We start from the raw sequence: 19,073 nt of genomic DNA, 5'->3' as shown, positions 1-19,073 counted from the left end.
TAAAATGGTGCAAATATAATTTTTTTAAGTGATTTTTCAGTATATCTTGAAATTTTTATTTCATCTGATCAGTCTAAATCCATTATTGAGATCTGTAAGCAAGGACTTGAAACCATTAAAATCTTAAACTTTCTCTTCAAATTTGTGTCATAATAATACTAATTAATTTATGGGAAACATGTTCGTGGACAGTATAAAACTACTTCGAGGTCTCGAAGGAACACTTGGGCTGCCAGTTAGACTTTGCTTTACTAGAAAACAATTTATGTGATTAAAATTAATTTGAGAAGTTCACAGTACCAGAATATCGCTTCGTAGCAGAATGAGCAGTTTTAAACAGGCGAAGTCAGAGCACTCTCCTTAGGAAGATTCCTTAGGTCATTCAAAAGAATGACCTAGCCCTTCTTTTAACTTTGCATATTTCTCCCAGGACCCTCCAGGAGCTGAAACATGCACTTTTAGAAGAGTAGTATGCGATTCTACAAGACTTGAACAACACTTTGTAAGGTCTATGAAGTCAAGATGTGAGGTATGCATATCTGTCTGAGATGACTATTAAAGAAAATATATTAAAGACCACATGAAAAAAAAAAAAATTTACACAGGTGACTTAATTGTTCCATCATTTTCAAATTTCAGTAAATTTGGTTTTAATTTCAATATTTTGTGAATAATTAACTCCCAAAAATTGTAATATATGTTAACTAATGCTTTCGTACAAATATCTATTAATGATATTTCATTAAGTATTGCTATTAATAATTTCTATTAATAGTTTTTATTACATTTTATTTCTATCATTATCCTTTAATTTTGATGACCATTGTATTACCTAATAGTGCTTTATATTTTTCTTTATTCAAGTAAATTTTTTATTATCTTTCAGATAAGTGGCCTGTTTTTGTAGAACTGACTAATGGATCTATATTTGGATGTGATTTCATTGTTAGTGCTACTGGCGTCATGCCCAATGTATCAGGCTGGCTGCAGAATAATGAAGTTAGTTTGCATTAATATATACAGATGTGTAATTTTCTGTCAGGTACTGCCTGAGTACAAAATATTCTCATTCATATATTCCATAGGGTCAGTGAACAGCTGTTGTACAGACATACTTAGCTTAGATGCTGTACTTTTCAAATTGATGCTGTGGATTTATTTATAATTAATGCTTTTAATATGATTTACTTCTTAAAAAGAGCATAAATTTGATGATCATGTGTATGTTGATTTTTCTTCTTAAATATTCTTAAAAAATCAGTATTTGAGCACTACTGCTGAGATTAATGAGATTAATGACATATTTCTATCATATCTTCTGTTGGAATAATGGCCATAGATTTTTAGAGCAAAAGAACATTTGCTTGAGAAGGGAGTTTCGTGCTAATAGAGTGTTAATTTTTCATTTGTTATGTATTTGATAGAAGATCAGAAATTATAGCAAAAGGTATAGCTTTTTTTCTTGATCAGTGTGAGGTGGGATATTCTTTTTTATTAATCAAACAACAGAGAGGAAACTCTGTTTAAACAAACAAAACACATTTTATTACTATTTACAATTTTAAATCAAAAAAAGATTTATTACAAATTCTCTCAAGCATTCCCCCCCCTTTCTGCTTGTGAGTGTATTATCTCTCTAGTTTGTCTATTATCTCTCTAGTCTGCTCAACAATTAATTCACTAACGCAAATTAATTTAGTCTTAGAAATTTTTTTAGAGGCAACTTCCTCTTGATAAGATCTGTCTCCTGCCTGCTGAACAATTATTCACTATGCAAATTAATTTAGTCATAGAAATTTAAAAAAAAATTTTTTTTTGGAGGCAACTTTTCCATGATAAGATCTGTCTCCTGCCTTCTCAACAATTATTCAGTAATGCAAATTAATAGTCTTAGAAATTTTAAAGAAAAAAAAAAAATTAGGATTAATTTTTTGGAATATTATATTAAAAAAATTTTTTTTCATGTTTTTAGATACTTGCACTTAAATTACATATGCTCTCAGAATTTAAATGATATTGTAAATTAGTTTGCAGCAATAATTAATCATTTATTTGTATGCAATTAAAATTTACAGAAGTAAATTTTTGTTGATATAAATTTTCGCAGTGATTATAGTATCTTCTGAGGCAAAAAAATGTGTTTATTGATTCAGTAAAAAATGTACATGTATTGATAAAAAAATTATAACTGAAATTCATATTGTGTCTTATATTTTTTAAAATTATAATGTACTTTGTGTAATGTATTTATCGTTTGTCTTTCTACTATTTTAAGTTTTCCTTAGCTAATGATGGGGGTATAATGGTTGATGATCAGATGAAAACTTCCGTTGAGGATATTTTTGCTGCAGGGGATGTCTGCACTGCTTCGTGGCCATTATCTCAGCATTGGTTTCAGGTATGTTTTCATGTCTTCTCTTTTATATATTTTAAGTAAATATTTTATGAATGTTACATAAAAATTTTAAATATTAGCCTTTTGTTTGAGGCTCAAAATTAAAATTTTGAAAAAGGACAATAATGCTGAGAATTTTATTAAAACATTGCAACATTGATGTTTTACATATCAGTGGATACATCATTTTACATTGAAAAATATTAATTTTTAGAACTCGGGATTTTCATTCAAAATTAATATAAGTCTTTTTTATTAATCAAACAACAGAGAGGAAACTCTATTTAAACAAACAAAACACATTTTATTACTATTTACAATTTTAAATCAAAAAAGATTTATTACAAATTCTCTCAAGCTTTTTCCCCCCTTTCTGCTTGTTAGTCTATTATCTCTCTAGTCTGCTCAACAATTAATTCACTAATGCAAATTAAATTAATTCACAAAAGTCCTTATGTGGCCTTATTTTCACAACCAATGTCACAGCCGTATATTTCCACGTACAAAACTGTTTGAAATGATACAAATATTCATATTTTGGCAATTTTAAATTAAAAAAAAAAATCAATTTTGTAAAAATTTTGAAACGTAGCTTTTTATATGAGACTTTGGTCCTTTTAGTTGTATTTAGGGAAATTTTGCATGCATTATAAAGTACAAAAAATGTGGCTTTCATACTGAAAAAAAGTTGACTGAGATATTTAAAGTTTGAGATCATATTCAGAACCTATATATAAATTAAAGAGGGAAATGTTTGCATTTGTTCATGAGTAAAAATGGAAAGATTTCTAATATTATTAGATTAAGTGATGAGCATTTGTATACAGATTGCTGTGAAAAGTATTGACCGTTGTAATATCTTTAAAAAAAGTAAATCTTATTCACAGAACCTTTAAGAACTCATATTTCTAGAAAATATTGACACATAATCATTTTGTTATATTATTTGCATAAATTAATATATAATACGATGACTTGGAGAAAGCTGCAATGCGTTGCCAATGGTTCCTTGCATTATAGTAACTTGGAGAGACTTTACTGCATAGTTAGAAAGATGACACTCTGAGACAGATGTAGCCATAAATTCCACACATAATTTATTCCATGATAATTAGTTTTGGGGACACATTTTCTTTTTCACTGCACATCATCATTGTAGATGCACTATACACCCCACAATTTTATACAGATTATATTTTTAGAAGAATGGACAATTACTAACAGAGGCTGTTTAAGCATCAGCGAGTGAAGTAACATCTTAATGCCAAGAAAGCTAGAAGCAAAAGTGTGCAGTTATCCAATGTGGGAGAGAATGTTTGTGAGTGATGAATGCTGTTTTATTTTGCAGTTCATCACATAATTCTGCAATGATACTACCAGAATTCAGTTATCAGTGAATGCTGAAATTACATAATCTTAATAACTCTTATTTTATAATTAAATTGTTTTTATTTGGTATTCAGAAGGAGTATTAAAGCCATACATGTGTAAAAGGCCCCCCCCAAAAAAAAAGTAAAAATGAATAATTTTTGATTTTGTATTACAGCACACTCAGCTTCGTTGCTGGTTTTCGTAAACTTTTAAGGTACTTGTTGATTATACAATACCTAATGATATATTGTCAAAAATACTGCCCATGATTTTGATTCTTGCAAGCATTCAACAGCTCTGAAAGAATTCTGTGTTGGTTTACAACAAGAGATTTTTATTTCCATTTCTCATTAATGTTCTCTCATGCTTCGAGATGGGCGTTATAGGACAGTGAGAATGCCTTTTTTGTTTTGCTTTTTAATAGTCCAGAAGGGGTATTAGTCTTGAAATGGCATTTTTTGTCGAATCATTATAAATGGCTGTATCACTTTTCAAATTCTTGCCACCAAATATTATCACTCTGTATTATATTTATAGAAACTGAATAATGAAGAATCTATATGAATGTATCTATGTTTCTTGCATTGTGAAAAAACAACGGTACCTAGAGTCATCCAATTTTGAATAACATAGTCTTCCATCTGAACATGGGCACCTGGAAGCCTGAATTTGAAATTTGGAATTTGTTTTATTGTCTATTTCATATTTTGTAAAATTTTAACAAATTTTTAAATTAAAAAACTCAACAATTTCAAAGTTAAACCAGTGAGCAGTGGCAATGCTGTAGGGAATAAAACATTTTTATCTCCAGCACACATGCCTGTTTTATAGGAATTCTAAAGATATGCTGTTTTTAAATATTTTTAGCCCAATACAGTGTTAGTCCAAATGCTCTTGATACGTGTATGTGTCTGTAAATGGGGGGGGGGAGGCTGTTTGGTCACTATATAAAATCAGAAAGCTTTCAAATTTTATTTATCCTTTTTTATGAGTTTTCCTATTCAATAAAATTAATTAAATTTTTTAAAGTATACATTACATTTATACTTGAAGGTGAAGTATTTTTTATTATTTATTTCAAAGTTATTTTTATTCTTGAGAGAAGTGTCTATGTGCAAAAAATGGAATGCATAGGGCATAAATGCAAATTCTCCGAGTTTTTCATCATATTTCATGATTTCCTGGTTTTTAAATTTTAGCCCCTTTTTTCACTGTTTCTGATGCAGCTTGGTCTTTTCACCTATGGCAGTACAGAAAGAACCTAAATGGTTAATACAAAGAGTCGCATGATCCGTTCCACCCACACAAAGCATAAGATGCAGATAAGTATTAAAATAGGTTTCTCTTTGAAAATATCAGACCTGCATCAATGTTTAAATCAAAGAGAAGTGAAGAAGTTCCATATTTCATATATCCTGTTCCATATTTGACGGGATTGTTTTGTTTTTCCACATCTGCATGTGCCCTAGTGTTTTAAATTTGCAGTTGGTTACTGATCAGTTTTATTATTTGGCAGTTTAGTAAGTGTGGCAAAATATTATTAAAGCTTTAACCTTTTAACTGCCTGAAATAATCTCGGGCACAGCACTGGTATTCCAAAATGTCACGTCCGAATATTACTCGGGCTAATTCTTTTTTGAGTGCATCGTATTGTTAAAAACAGTTTTAACCCTTCGGGGATTGCAAGATTAAGCAATTCTCTCTTCCCAAATATGTGTAATATCTGTCAGTCATTCTGGTAACAGATGGTACTTATTTTCTCCCTTGACAGGTGCATATTCTGTGTTAAATGCTACTATCTCAAAGTTATTGCCTATCCTCTGTTGTTACTGGAATATTCTATGTCTAACAGAAGGGATATTCTTTGTTAAATGTTACTATCTCGACCAAGTGAAATAAAGACCCTTTTGAAAGGGAAAATATGCATGCATCTTTATAGAAATATGCTATTTTATACTGATTAACAAGAAAATAATAAAAACATTATGCCATACTGTGGCAAATAATAAATTTAATTAAAATAATACTTTGTTATTCACCATTATGTATTTTTATGTTATTAATCTGTCAATATAATAATGTTTTTCTACTGAATTTTTAGAACATGATAAGGCATGTTACATGATCAATTTGGAAATTAGTACAACATAAATATTATACAGTCAAAAGTCTTTAATCCGGACTTCGGCGATTCCAGATTATCGATTTTTCCGGATTATAGATCATCAGTTTAAATCGCGTAAGATGGCATGCAGAAATTCTAAAATTAAAAATATGAAACTGTAATTTATGAAATGAAGAACAATTATGATCTAAAGGGTATCAAAATTTACAAAAAAAAGCTTAATATTTATTTGTTTACTTTATTAAACATTTCTTTCAATGTAAGTTGTTCAAGTTGCTTCATTTTATGTGATAATACTTTCTCTTTAATTCTATAAACAGACATAATTTTTTTGTTCGGTTACAAAGTTCCGCTGTTCAAGTCCCATTAATTGCCATGCCGAGAATACCGACTAACTTGTCAATCGAAATTTTTTCGTTTTCACTAACCTCTCTGTCACATTCTTCATGTCTTTATCCATTTTTTACAGCAATTCCACTTTTTCTTTGATGGACATCGAAACATACTTTCGTTTTGTACGATCCTTTGGGAGCTCCAGATTCGGAAATTCTATTTGACATAATCGAAAGTTCAAGTTTACTTTTATAGTATTGCTCTTACAGTCTGCAAAAAATAATAAGCCGGATCCAATTCGAAAATTAAGGAACAACGCAATCATCAACATTAACTGAAATAGATAATTAGATAATTTTAGCTTATACCGTTCGTTATACATAAAACGCGCACGCGAAAACATATTCTGCGCTTGCGCACACGCAAATGCGCAGTAGTAAGAAGTCTTACGCGCACGCGCAAAGACCTATGCGCATGTTTCAACACGCCGCATGCGCATAAAGTTTTTAGCTTTGAGGTCCGGATTATGGGTGTCCGAATTAACGACTTTTGACTGTAGTAGGAAAAAAATTAATGAATATTGATTTCTTTAGTTACCTAAAAATACTTCTGTGTGTGGTGGAAATATGGAGTGGTATATGAAGCGGGTGTTGGTACCACTAAAACCTTCTTTTCCACTTGAACTAGCTTCCAAATTTTCAAATCAAATATCTATATCTAAATCCAAATTAATTTTGATTATCCAACAGAAGATTTTCTTCTCCAGAATTAGATTCCTCATTCCCCCCCCCCAAAAAAAGTGTGCTTTGTCTTTGATGCAATTTCTAGCTATAACAAGCATTCAAAATATAGCAAAAATTCCTGGGGGGAAAAAAAACCTGCCAAATTCACCCTTATTATGCAGGAGATTATCTAGTACTCCTACCACCATCTGTACCAAGTAAAATTAACTAATTTGTGAGTTCAACTCATTTGTAACACTAAAAATCATTGGATTATTTTGAAGCTTTTGTTGATACTGATATTATATACCTTATGCTTTGCTCATAATTTTATTTATTTAGATGCGATTGTGGACACAAGCAAGGCAAATGGGAGCTTATGCAGCCAAGTGTATGTCATGTAGTCTTCATAATGAAACTGCAATTCTTGATATCTGTTTTGATCTTTTTACTCATGTAACTCGTTTCTTTGGTTACAAGGTATGCATTATATTTTGATGCTATAGATGTCTATAGCTTAGTCTTTTAATTTTTCAAATCCCATTTTGTTATACTACTATAATGTTATGTATTACTGGACTATCATAAAACTGTGCATTATGTAATTAACTGAGTAATTTAAGAACAATAGACATACTTAAAAATTTATATCTTAGTTTACTAATATCTAAATAGCATAAGAGAATTGACAGTAAGATAAAGAATAAACATTCATGATAGTTTAACTGACAGGAAATTTGCATCTGTGAATAAGAATGAAAAAACTGAGTCGGGCATTATTTCATTTATAAAGAGAATAACATTGTACTTCAGGTATTCAGAGTGTCAAGCATTGTTTTGAGATTCTGGTTATTACACAGTTCTTTCCCATTCTTCCCATTATGTAAATGTGGAAAGAATGGGTGTTTAAATGGAGTTACTCTTTCATGAATGTGAATGATTGAAATCTGATTAAATACTTTGGTTTAATATTACAGTTTTTACATATTTCTGTGTGCAGAATTGGATTATAATATTTTCAGAAACAAATATCGAAATGTTTGCATATTAAAGAAATTTCATTTTCATTATGTGAAGTTGAATGATTATATCAATTTCAGTCTGTGAATTTGTGATATTCAAATTTAGAGCAGTCAAATACTGAAAATCTGCCGACCTGAAATCCACGTTGCCTTTCAAGATATAAATATTCAATTTATGTTTGATAATTATATCCTGGAACCGCAACATGGAGAACGAAATACCAAATAAAAAATACTTACTGAATAATGATGTCGTAATTGCCGAATAATAATGAGTCATAATGGAAATACCAAACTATTGACAGCATGATAAAAATTTTTTCCCCCTCCAATCCACTTCGAGGTAAAAAAGGAGACTATTCAGTCAACTTTTCTTTTGAGTTCACGATTAACGTTCACGATTGTATTTTCTGAGCGTTGTTATTTCCATGAGATTGTTTAATGCTGCCGTTTTTTCTTTTTTTTTTAATCTGGATATTTTATGGATAAATTAAAAATATTTTTAATTTCAGCACTTTTTAATAGCAAAAATCATTTGCGGTTTTGAAGCTGAGGATGGTGGTTCGGTAAAACCATCGAAACTAGTCCTGCGAAAATTTTGAAAATATAACGCTGATTTTTGTTGTTTGACTTCCGAATTAGTATTTATTCGGCGTGTTATTATGTCTTAAAGAGTTACTATTTTAGAATGCTGCAATGCAGTTTGAACTTAGTAAACTAGTGGTAGTTGGTAAGAGCACCAATCCCAGAGCTTTGAGAGGAATAAAATTCTTACATGTAATTTACAGGAATACTAAAAATTTCTGGTTCACAAAAAAAAAAAAAAAAAAAAAAAAAAAAAACTTGTGACTGAATGGTTTATGGAGCATTTCATTAAAGAGGCTAGAAGGCATTGTAACAGTGTGGGGTTACCATCAAATTGCAAGATTTTACTATTGTTAGACAACTGCTCTGCACATCCAGATGCAACAATTTTTACATGTGATAATGGCATGGCCCTTTTTTGCCCTCAAATATTACATTGTTGATCCAGCCAATGAACCAGGGCATAATACACAGCATTTTAAATGCCATTAATAAATCAGAGTTTCTGAAAAAAATTCTTTCAAGAAATGCATTCTTTTTCACTTTGTGATTATAAAACTAATTCACCATCAAAGACTGCATTTATTTGTTAGCTGAATCATGGAATTCTGTTTCCAGAATAACATTAGTAAATGCATGGTATAATGTATGGCCACTTTTTCTATTTATTGAAACTGCGAGTGATGACAGTGGATTTTCTAGTTTTAGGATCAGTGCAGCAAGGATTAAAGCAAAAGAATTGCTTTTATATATGGAAGAAAGAATAAATGAGGAGGCTTTGCAAGAAGATATTGTTGAATGGATGATGTGTTCAGATGAGCCAACACTGGCATATCAGATGACCGATGATAAAATCATTAGCTCTGTTTTAAACTCGCCACAGCAAGAAAATGATTCCGACACTGACACAGATAGTGAATTTGATAGGAGTGAGAAAATTTCTTTTAATGGGGGTGTTTGGAACATGGTGAAGAATACATAAATTTTTTAGAACAGAGCTGTCTCATAGAGCAAGAAATTATATAATAAATAAATAATAATAAAAAAAATTTATTCTGAAGCACCTAAAGTTTTCCCAGAAAAATGTTTGAATTATGTAAATATATATATATACGCTTTATTAATATTCCTTATTTTAATGTCATTATTGTATACGTCTTTAATGCTTTTAAATATCCCTGTAATAACTAATATAAATGAATAATATAACATACACACATGCACATATATATATATATATATATGTGTGTGTGTGTATGATAATTTAATTAAATGTATCTAATATGCCTTATTTATTTTACACTTTTAGTCTGAATATTATGATTTTGTCTTTTCTGTCCTGAAATCCACACAACCTCTGGTCCCAAGCTTTGTCGATTTCTGGGCCTTTATTGCATCATCCTGTCTCTCCTCTAAATGTCCACTAAAAATGGATAGCCTGATTTTTTTTAAGGTTTGTTCCTGGTTTTCAGGACTCATGGACGAATGAATATATACTCAATTATAAAAAGAATCGTATTGTATGTGTGTTATGTCGCACATTAAGTATACAAAGACATTTTCAAACTAAACATTAGTTCACATTTCAGAATTCTGATGACAAATGTATAAAATTTATTTATAAAAAGAACTGTTTCTGGATATAAGAAAGCAAGTTACATTTTTTGTCAAACAATTGGAACATAAGACCTTAACACGACTGCGTAAGACCTTTTACGACTGCACGTATGAGTGTGCGCAAGTGCAGAATACATTTTCGCGTGCGCGTTTTATGTATAATGGACGTATAAGCTAAAATTATCTTATTATCTATTTTAGTTAATGTTGATGATTGCGTTGTTCCTTAATTTTCGAATTGGATCCGGCTTATTATTTTTTGCAGACTGTAAGAGCAATTTTATAAAAGTAAGCTTAAACTTTCGATTATATCAAATAGAATTTCCGATATATATTTGTTAATATGTAAAGGATCTAAAGCGAAAGTATGTTTTGAAATCCGAAATCTGTTTATCAATTTCACGCTGCTCCGCGGGGGGAACGCCGCAGCGGGCACGTAATGAATTGGAAGTTGATCTGTCAGCACTATCCGTATCTTCAGGGCAGATGTTTTTATTTTATTTGGCTTATAATTCCTTACCAAATTAGTATTTCGTCTCGATGTGCTCCGTCTTTGATATGATTTAAAACAAGTTCCTCGTCATTATAATTCGCTTCTGATAGCGCAGAAAGTGACAGAGGTTAGTGAAAACGAAAAAATTTCGATTGACAAATTAGTCGGTGTTCTTGACACAGCAATTATAGGACTTGAACAATGGAACTTTGTAACTGAACAAGAAATTATGTCTGTTTAATAGAATTAAAGAGAAAGTATTATCACATGAAACGAAGCAAAACTTAAACAACTTACTTTGAAAGAAATGTTTAATAAAGTAAACAAATAAATATTAAGCTTTTTCTTTTTGCAAATTTTGATACCCTTTAGATCATAATTGTTCTTTATTTCATAAATTACGGTTTCATATTTTTAATTTTAGAATTTCTGCATGCCATCTTACGAGATTTAAACTGATGATCTATAATCCGGAAAAATCGATAATCCGGAATCGCCGAAGTCCCGACGAATCCGGATTAACGACTTTTGACTGTAATTCCTTACTAAATGTAGTATTTCATCTCGTTGTACGCCGTCTTTGATATGATTTAAATCAAATTCCTCGTCATTATAAATATCACGAATACACATCAAATAGTTTTCTGGTTGCAATTTTCTAATTTCGATTGTGCGTAATGTACGCTTTACGTATGCGCGCATTGAAAGAAATGTTTAATAAAGTAAACAAATAAATATTAAGCTTTTTTTTTTGTAAATTTTGATACCCTTTGGATCATAATTTATTTCATAAATTACGGTTTTATATTTTTAATTTTAGAATTTCTGCATGCCATTTTATGAGATTTAAACTGATGGTCTATAATCCAGAAAAATCGATAATCCGGAATTGCCGAAGTCCAGACGAGTCCGGATTAATGACTTTTGACTGTATATTAAAGGACAAATTTTTAAGAAGTGTTGAAATATTGTTTAATGGTTTACCAAATCTACAAACAATATTAACCTGAATTCAAGAAATATCGGCTTCTGCGCAAAGTATTAAAAGACGAATAACTGAAATAGCTGAAAATGTGACAGCGAAACAGAATTTTGGATTACAAGAAACTGTTGTATTTAGCGTTGCTCTTGGTGAAAATACTGAAGTAAATGATATTGTGTGCCTCATTTTGTTCTTATGTTGTAATTGTATGTTGTTTAATTTAATAATTATGTTTAAAAGATACATAAAATATGTATAATTAAAATTTTTTATTTATATTGATGGAATAATTTTATTTTCTTTTTATATTAATAAGTATTTTTAAATCATGAATAATTCATATATAATAAAACTCTAAATCTGTATGCTTGACCTCTATTCCCTAACTCTGCATGCATTGCTGTGTGAATCAAATTGTTTCATATATTTCCTACTGTGTGGCACCCTGAATCATATTGGTAGATTGGTTTAGCACACCACAGCTACTAGGCTGCCGACTACTGATTTAGAGTGTCTGATTAGTATGGTGTCAACATTTTTATATTTCAAGAACCATACTGTGTCCTCATTTTTACATTTCAGTATATAGTTCTAGACCAGCAGTTCTCAACTTTTTGACTAACATGTACCATCTAAACAAACATTTAGAAAGTTTAGTAATACCACTACATTTTTCAATGATTATTTTTCAGTTTCTCAATATATATATATATATATCTATATAGCCATTTGCATAATCTGTTGGCTATTTGTATTAAATATGCACACATAAAAAATATTAGATTAAAAATTGGTTACCATTTTAATTATCAAAACTTTTAAGTTATGTATAGAAAAGTAAGGAATGCAAAGCAAAGACAAAATACCTGTTGTAAGAGACAGGAAATCGATGTAAAGAAATTAATCTTATTGAAAATATAGCAATATGAGCCCACAAATGGTGGTGACATAAAATTTAGACATGCTAATAAATCAATCAACTTTAAAAGAATTAATGAGATGCTATTATCTTTTTACAGGAACTTATTTTTATTCCCTATCAAATACAACATCCATTTCTATTACTCCTTTTAAGAACATAATCTATGACAAAGTTTGTTAAGTCTATGGCTGAAGGAATATTTGTGAAAAAAAAACAAACAGATTATTCTGTTAAAGTCTGTGAGCAGCTATTGACCTTGGGCAAAGCTCAGATCATGCAAAAATAACTTAAACAGGATGTTGGGGTATTTCATTTTTGAATTTAATAGTTAAAAATACTTTGTTTCTTTGCATATCACCTATTTTTCTCTTGCGCCCTACTGGTTGAGAATTGCTGTTCTAGACAACCACATGAAAGATTTGTTCTCTTTCTTTTTTGTTGCAGATCTTTTCAATGTATGACTACTAAGTTTATAGTGACTGTTGATTAGTTGCTCCAGATAGGAGACTAATAAGTCTGTAGTTCCATGTATTGAAAGAATCTTTGTATTCTTTTCCAACCTGGCAAAACTGGTTAACTCCCATATCTGGAGATCATTTGGATCATCCCATAACTGGAGATCATTTGGATTTAGAGACATACAATTATTCTTCTGTCAAGAATAATTCTTAGGAAACAGGTGTCAGAACTACTTATGTACTATATTTCAACTTTGTCTTTTTCATATAAGTTTCTATTTTTATTTTTTAAAATTGTATGGTATAATAAAAATTTTCTTAGAATTCTAATTTGCTAGCATAATTAGAAATAGTATTAAATAATCTTATTAATAATAAGTATTAAAATAGTACAGGTTTTTTAATTCCAGTTACCTGATTAGAATTGTGGTTGGGAATTTCAATTATTTTGTAATACATTTTATTTGGCTAAATTTTCAAGAATGATTCATCAGTAATGTATCTAAATCAATACAAAGCTAAAATTAATGGTAAAAGCTTTTGAATAATTTTAACATTTAGCAGCCATCAGCTTACAGATTTTATTATTTTATTCTGTTTCATCAATTTGAACAAATGATACATACAAACAGTATAAGAGATATAAAAATTAAGTACAAGAAAAGAAAAATCTGATTTCTTTTGGGGGGGGAGAGGAGGAGGTAGAATTTTAAGTTATCAGTATATGAACACATTTTAAACTTTCTATTCATATTTTAGGTGGTGTTGCTGGGACTTTTTAATGGTCAGAAATTAGGAAATGATTATGATATTATAATGAGAGTTTCAGACCGTGAAGAATATGTGAAAGTAATAATGCAAGATGGGAGAATGCAGGGTGCCATTCTGATTGGAGAAACTGATTTAGAAGAAACTTTTGAGAACCTCATTCTTAATCAATTAGATCTCTCTGCATATGGAGAAGACTTACTAAATCCTGACATAGACATCGAAGATTATTTTGATTAATAGATTCAGTTAAAAGGATGAGGTAATATTACCTTTGTGAAAAGCTGTATAGATTACTTTTACAAAACTGTAAATAAAGCATTTTCACTATTAGAAATTGTGTTCATGAAATAAATTACTGTTTCATAAATTATCATTTATTTGTATTGCAAATAAGTTCATCTTAAATTACTATCATCATTTGTATTAAAATTTCATGGATGTGGGTGGGATATGGGAATACATATGTTTTGAACTGCACACTGGAAATTCATGTACAAAATGAAAGTGTTCATATTTTTTTTTTTTTTTTTTTTTTTTACTTCTTTTATTGAAATTTCTTGCATACATTTTTCATCAAAAACATTTTATACAGTAGTCTGTGAATATAAGATTTATTACATCTTCCCAGCTTCTCAAAAACTTTGAAAACAGATTATCATTCGGAGACCTTTTAAAACCTGTTTTGCAAATTTATTAAATTATTGCTTTTTTCTTGATACTACAACAGTCAGCATTCACCCTTTAACTGCTAGCATGATTTCAAGACACATATCTAATGTTATGATCCTGGAAAAACTTTGAGAAGTGAGAATTTGACTAGATGCATCTTTCAAATAGTTTGCCGACTAAAATTACATAAGCAGAGCTTAGGTAACATAGTCGTGCTGGCTACAGCATTATACTATATATATTTTTACACTCTTTCTACCATTGATAAAATATAAAAATATTTCCTTTTGCTTTTCATACTTACATATTATTTCTTGATAGATTTACTGCATTGGTTCAGCCAGTATAAGAAGGTAATGTTTTAAGAAATGCTAACAAAAATATGAGAGAACAGCAGTATCTTGCAGTGAACAACCATAAAAAAATTTCTGGCATTATATTTTAAACATAACTCTCTCTCTTAGATGAATGAGCCAGAAAAGCATCCCACAAACGAGGTTCCACGAGTTCTTGAGCTCCTAATTTCATAAATTCTTCTTTTTGTCGTACTACTGCTATCTTCCGTAATGCTGCCTGGAAGTAAAGATGATTTTTTATGGCTTTATAATTTAGGGAACGTAATTTAACAAGTAGATTTTTGTACAAGTACTAAAAGTAATCAACAAGTAATAAAAGTAGGTAAAATGTAATTTAAACATTATGTAGGCTAAAGAGTCAGAAAATTATTTAGGTTGTCGTTAATAATTTTCATGCATGGAATTTGTTCTCTCATGAGTAAATTAAAATAAAGTATTATAAAATCAGAGATCTTTTACTACGTGAAAATTGCAGTTATTGAAGCTATTGCACATTTGGCAAAACACGGATAGCTAGCGATATGCTGGTTATTTCAATAAGTAGCCCGAAGTTTATTACATGTTTGCTGAAAATAATTTTTCCCATTTAATTTCAGCTTTTTATATTAGTAGAATCGGAGGTAATTTTTTTTTTAAATCCCAAATGGTGGTTTTATGTTGCAAAGAAAGGGAGAATCAGGATTGTACAATTAAATCTGTATTTTATGTGCACAGAAAATTGCTGCGTTAGTTTATTTAAGTGGCTACTCATAATGCAGAAAAGTTATCTGAATTTTCTATATGTTGAAGTCTTTTGAAAATAGTGAAATTTATTTATTGGTTCAGTTTGATTATTAAAGCATGTGAAAACTGTCTACCTGTGAGGAATGCCTTTGCAGAGGACTTTCTAAGGAAAATTGGCTTGTATCCACATTACAGAGGGAAAAAAAACCCACAAAAATGCCCATACAGCCAAATTGTTCGCTGAATTCAAATTGAGGTCACACTACCAGAGTTCATCAACTTTACCACTTGGGGCCACTACACTGATCCAGATGAATGAAAAAGGGAATTTCACAGAGAAAAATCTGTTTTGTGCAAAGAAAAGTGCAGTAGTAAAAACGTTTTGCTCGGAACTGAAACAGCTGATGAAATTCAGATATACACTCATGTCTAAAATTATTTTTACTTAATCACAGATTTCTCAGAAATTCTAAAATAATTTTATGAATGTGGGTGGCAGGATGCATAGCATCATAATACATAAAACCAAGGGAAAATAATAAAAGTGTTGCTAATAATACAAAACTGTAGCAGAAACATTAAAAGTGCTAAAAATATGTTACAAGGAGAATTCAAGAGGGGAAGAAATAATAATGCGGAAAAAAAATTAAGATTTATGAATTGAATACAGAATGTGATCTCTCCTGATTTGTACACACATATCACAATGTGTTTTCATGTTGGCAATATGTTGTCAATCGTACCACTTCTCCACCAGTGCAATCTTCATTGCATTTATATCTTTAGAAGGAATATGCTTCCATGCAACTATTTTCCCAAGGTAATCCTGTAAGTTCTCTATCGGGTTCAGGTCAGGAGATTGGCTATGGTATGTTTTCATTTTCAAGGAATTCTTCAACGAGGTCTGCTGAAAGTGGATGAGCACTTCATTTATCCATAAATAAAAGTCAAATCCGTATGCACCTCTAAAGAGTCTTACATTAGATTCTAAAACCTCATCCTAACATCTCTGGCCAATAACAGATGTGCTGTTGAAAGCGTGTAGATGTGTAGCGTATTGATCATTATTCCTCCCCATATCACATATCATCACACTTGTGTTACCGAAACATTTATGATTTCTGCAGTGCTTGAATTAAGATTTTACATTTCCAACTCTTTCCAGATGTAAACACATTTATAATCAGATGTTAAACTAAACCTTGACTCGTTGGTAAAGAGAACATGGGACCATTGGTATTCTCTACAGTTCTGATGTTTTTTGCATTAATTAAAGAAATCACCATTTTGTTGTGAAGATAGTGAAATACATACCCTTGGCTTTTTGACATAAAGGCCTTTTTCATTAAACCTTCTGTATACAGTTTGTCGTGATATAACAGTTCCAGTGGTGGCTGCAAGTACTTAACTGCTGAGCAGTAGTCTTCCCGTTATGATAGGCAGTTGCCAGATATTGATCTTGAGAAGTATTTGTTTACAATCTTGTCCTAGCCTCCTTGCAACAGTTCGAGAATTGTGGAATAGTTCCGCAGCATAGAGACTGTGTCTTGAAATATTCACACATCTCACTGCGTCCATGATTGTCTGCTGTGGTTCTAAATGACCAGTGATTCGCCACTTTGCATATTCTTCCAAATAATACCCCAGAGTCATAACAAATCTTTTTGAGTTCTTACACACTTTTCACACTGAAATCAAATGTTGTATTGTGGAAATTTACTCAGATAATCATTTTGTGCAAAAAACTTTTCATCATCAGATTATGTGATGCCTTAATTTCCATATCAGAAATGTTTGATCTCATTTGATTAAATAATAAGGGGATGGCTCTCAAAGTAATTTTGCTTGGCCCATGATTACATTTCTCATAATTTAATTAGCATTATTATATTAATTATCGTAGCAAGACTTTGAAGAAAGATTTAAATTTCCAATGATTTTGAGTGTAGTTTTAGATTATTTTCATTGCATTTAAAAACAAGAGTAACTCTCTAGAAAATCTATAAATGGAGCTTATTAATTTATTGTATGGTATGTATTTTATTCAAAGATTTGAACATATGGATTTTATTAATCTTTTTGTTATTTGTGAAGAGATAAATATTGTCAGTTATGAACTTTTACAATAATAATCACCTTGTGGAGAACACATCTATATGGAAACAATTATTTTTAACCATTGAAGTCAAAAGAACCAGACTGATGGATGAACACCTAAAATTTATGGTAAAGAAAGTTTATAATAATTTCCTTCAGGGTTATAAATTTATGAAATCGAAATGCCATGAGATGATGCAGCTTAAAATTGTGTTAAGAAATAAAGAAGTTTATAATTATCTACACATATATATATATATGTTTTCTGTATGCATCAAACATTTGATATAGCAGAAAATTAACAGGTTAGTGCTTATTCCCAAATTTTTTCCCACTTGAAAAGTTTTCATAATTTGTTTATTTTAAATTTAAGTAATTTAAAACTAATTAGGAATTAATTCAACATATTAGAATTATTTGAAAATGTAATATTTAGGTATTAATACATTTGAATTACAAAGTATAGCCAAAAATTTCTCAGACACCAACTTTTAGATTTCAGAAAGAAAATAAGTATAAATTGGATTTTTTCCTTTGTGTCATTTTTATTATTCTTTATGCATATTCTGACAAATATTTAACAAATAAAATTTAAAATTTAAATTAAAAAATTTATTTTGTTAAAGGAAATTTTTCATTTCGGTAATAATAATAATAAAGGGCCTTTCAGCTTGTAGATTATGCATTCAACTTGCATGAAAGTTGAGACAGCTGTTCTTAATGAATGTTCATCAAGGAATGCTACAACACCGTAGCATTTTTACCTGTCTTAGATATGTGTGATTTACATTCTCCTCATGCAGAACTCTTCCAGATCAATTTTGACATTATTTTAAAAGAAATTTTGATACTTTCTCATTATATGCACTCCTCAACAGAAAGTTGCAAACTTATTAGGGACTAATTTTTTGCCAAGTTTAGTATGCAGAAGGAACAGTCATTTTTAAATGGCAGCACACTAAGAATTCCGTGCTACAGCAATCAAATTAATTGAATTAAAAAATCTGATGTGTACACCACATGACTTCCTTGCACGGAATATTAAATTAAACAAAATTTTTCTTGCATTTAATTTAAATGTATTGGATTGAATTAAATCTACTTTGTTGATAGTGCATAAACCACAATAGAATAAATGCACTCTTTAAAAATTCAGCAGATTTGTTTACCACAGCAACACTCTGGTGCTAGTGTTACATTTTGTTCATATTATAAATCAGAATGTATATAAATTTATATCATTTGAAGAGTTATCTAATCGTTGCCACATGTTGTATTCAAATACTATAATAAATCTAAAATGATGTATAAAAGAAATTAAGAAAACAAAACAAAAAAGAAACAGTTTTCTACAGACGATTCAGTATCTCTCGTTCAGTTGATCCAGTTCTCACATTCCGATAAGGCAAAAATACATAAAAACTCAAAATAT

The 19,073-nt window shown here is 30.1% G+C and overlaps 2 protein-coding genes across 4 annotated transcripts in view; one reads left to right on the top strand and one right to left on the bottom strand.

Moving 5' to 3' along the window:
* The window catches only part of Pyroxd1 (pyridine nucleotide-disulfide oxidoreductase domain 1), a 59,473-nt gene extending 45,343 nt beyond the window's left edge, over positions 1-14,130 (top strand). The window contains exons 10-13 of the mRNA XM_085816522.1: positions 887-999; positions 2,276-2,398; positions 7,289-7,426; positions 13,785-14,130. Of these exons, the coding sequence (XP_085672648.1) occupies positions 887-999; positions 2,276-2,398; positions 7,289-7,426; positions 13,785-14,033 (623 nt within the window). The 3' untranslated portion in view covers positions 14,034-14,130. The remainder of the gene's footprint in view (positions 1-886; positions 1,000-2,275; positions 2,399-7,288; positions 7,427-13,784) is intronic.
* Positions 14,131-14,309: 179 nt separating this feature from the next.
* LOC118197716 (uncharacterized) overlaps positions 14,310-19,073 on the bottom strand; it is a 146,838-nt gene continuing 142,074 nt past the window's right edge. For all 3 annotated transcript variants that reach the window (XM_035369248.2, XM_035369247.2, XM_085816521.1), the window contains exon 15: positions 14,310-15,038. In XM_035369248.2, coding sequence (XP_035225139.2) covers positions 14,907-15,038 — 132 coding nt within the window. In that variant the 3' untranslated portion in view covers positions 14,310-14,906. The remainder of the gene's footprint in view (positions 15,039-19,073) is intronic.

The sequence above is a fragment of the Stegodyphus dumicola genome, chromosome 5, assembly GCF_044657685.1.
Source record: "Stegodyphus dumicola isolate Sdum_Otavi_A_Nest chromosome 5, ASM4465768v1".
Taxonomy (NCBI): Eukaryota; Metazoa; Arthropoda; class Arachnida; order Araneae; family Eresidae; genus Stegodyphus; species Stegodyphus dumicola.
The sequence above is the reverse complement of the archived record's forward strand: the minus strand, read 5'-3'. Positions and strand labels throughout refer to the sequence as shown.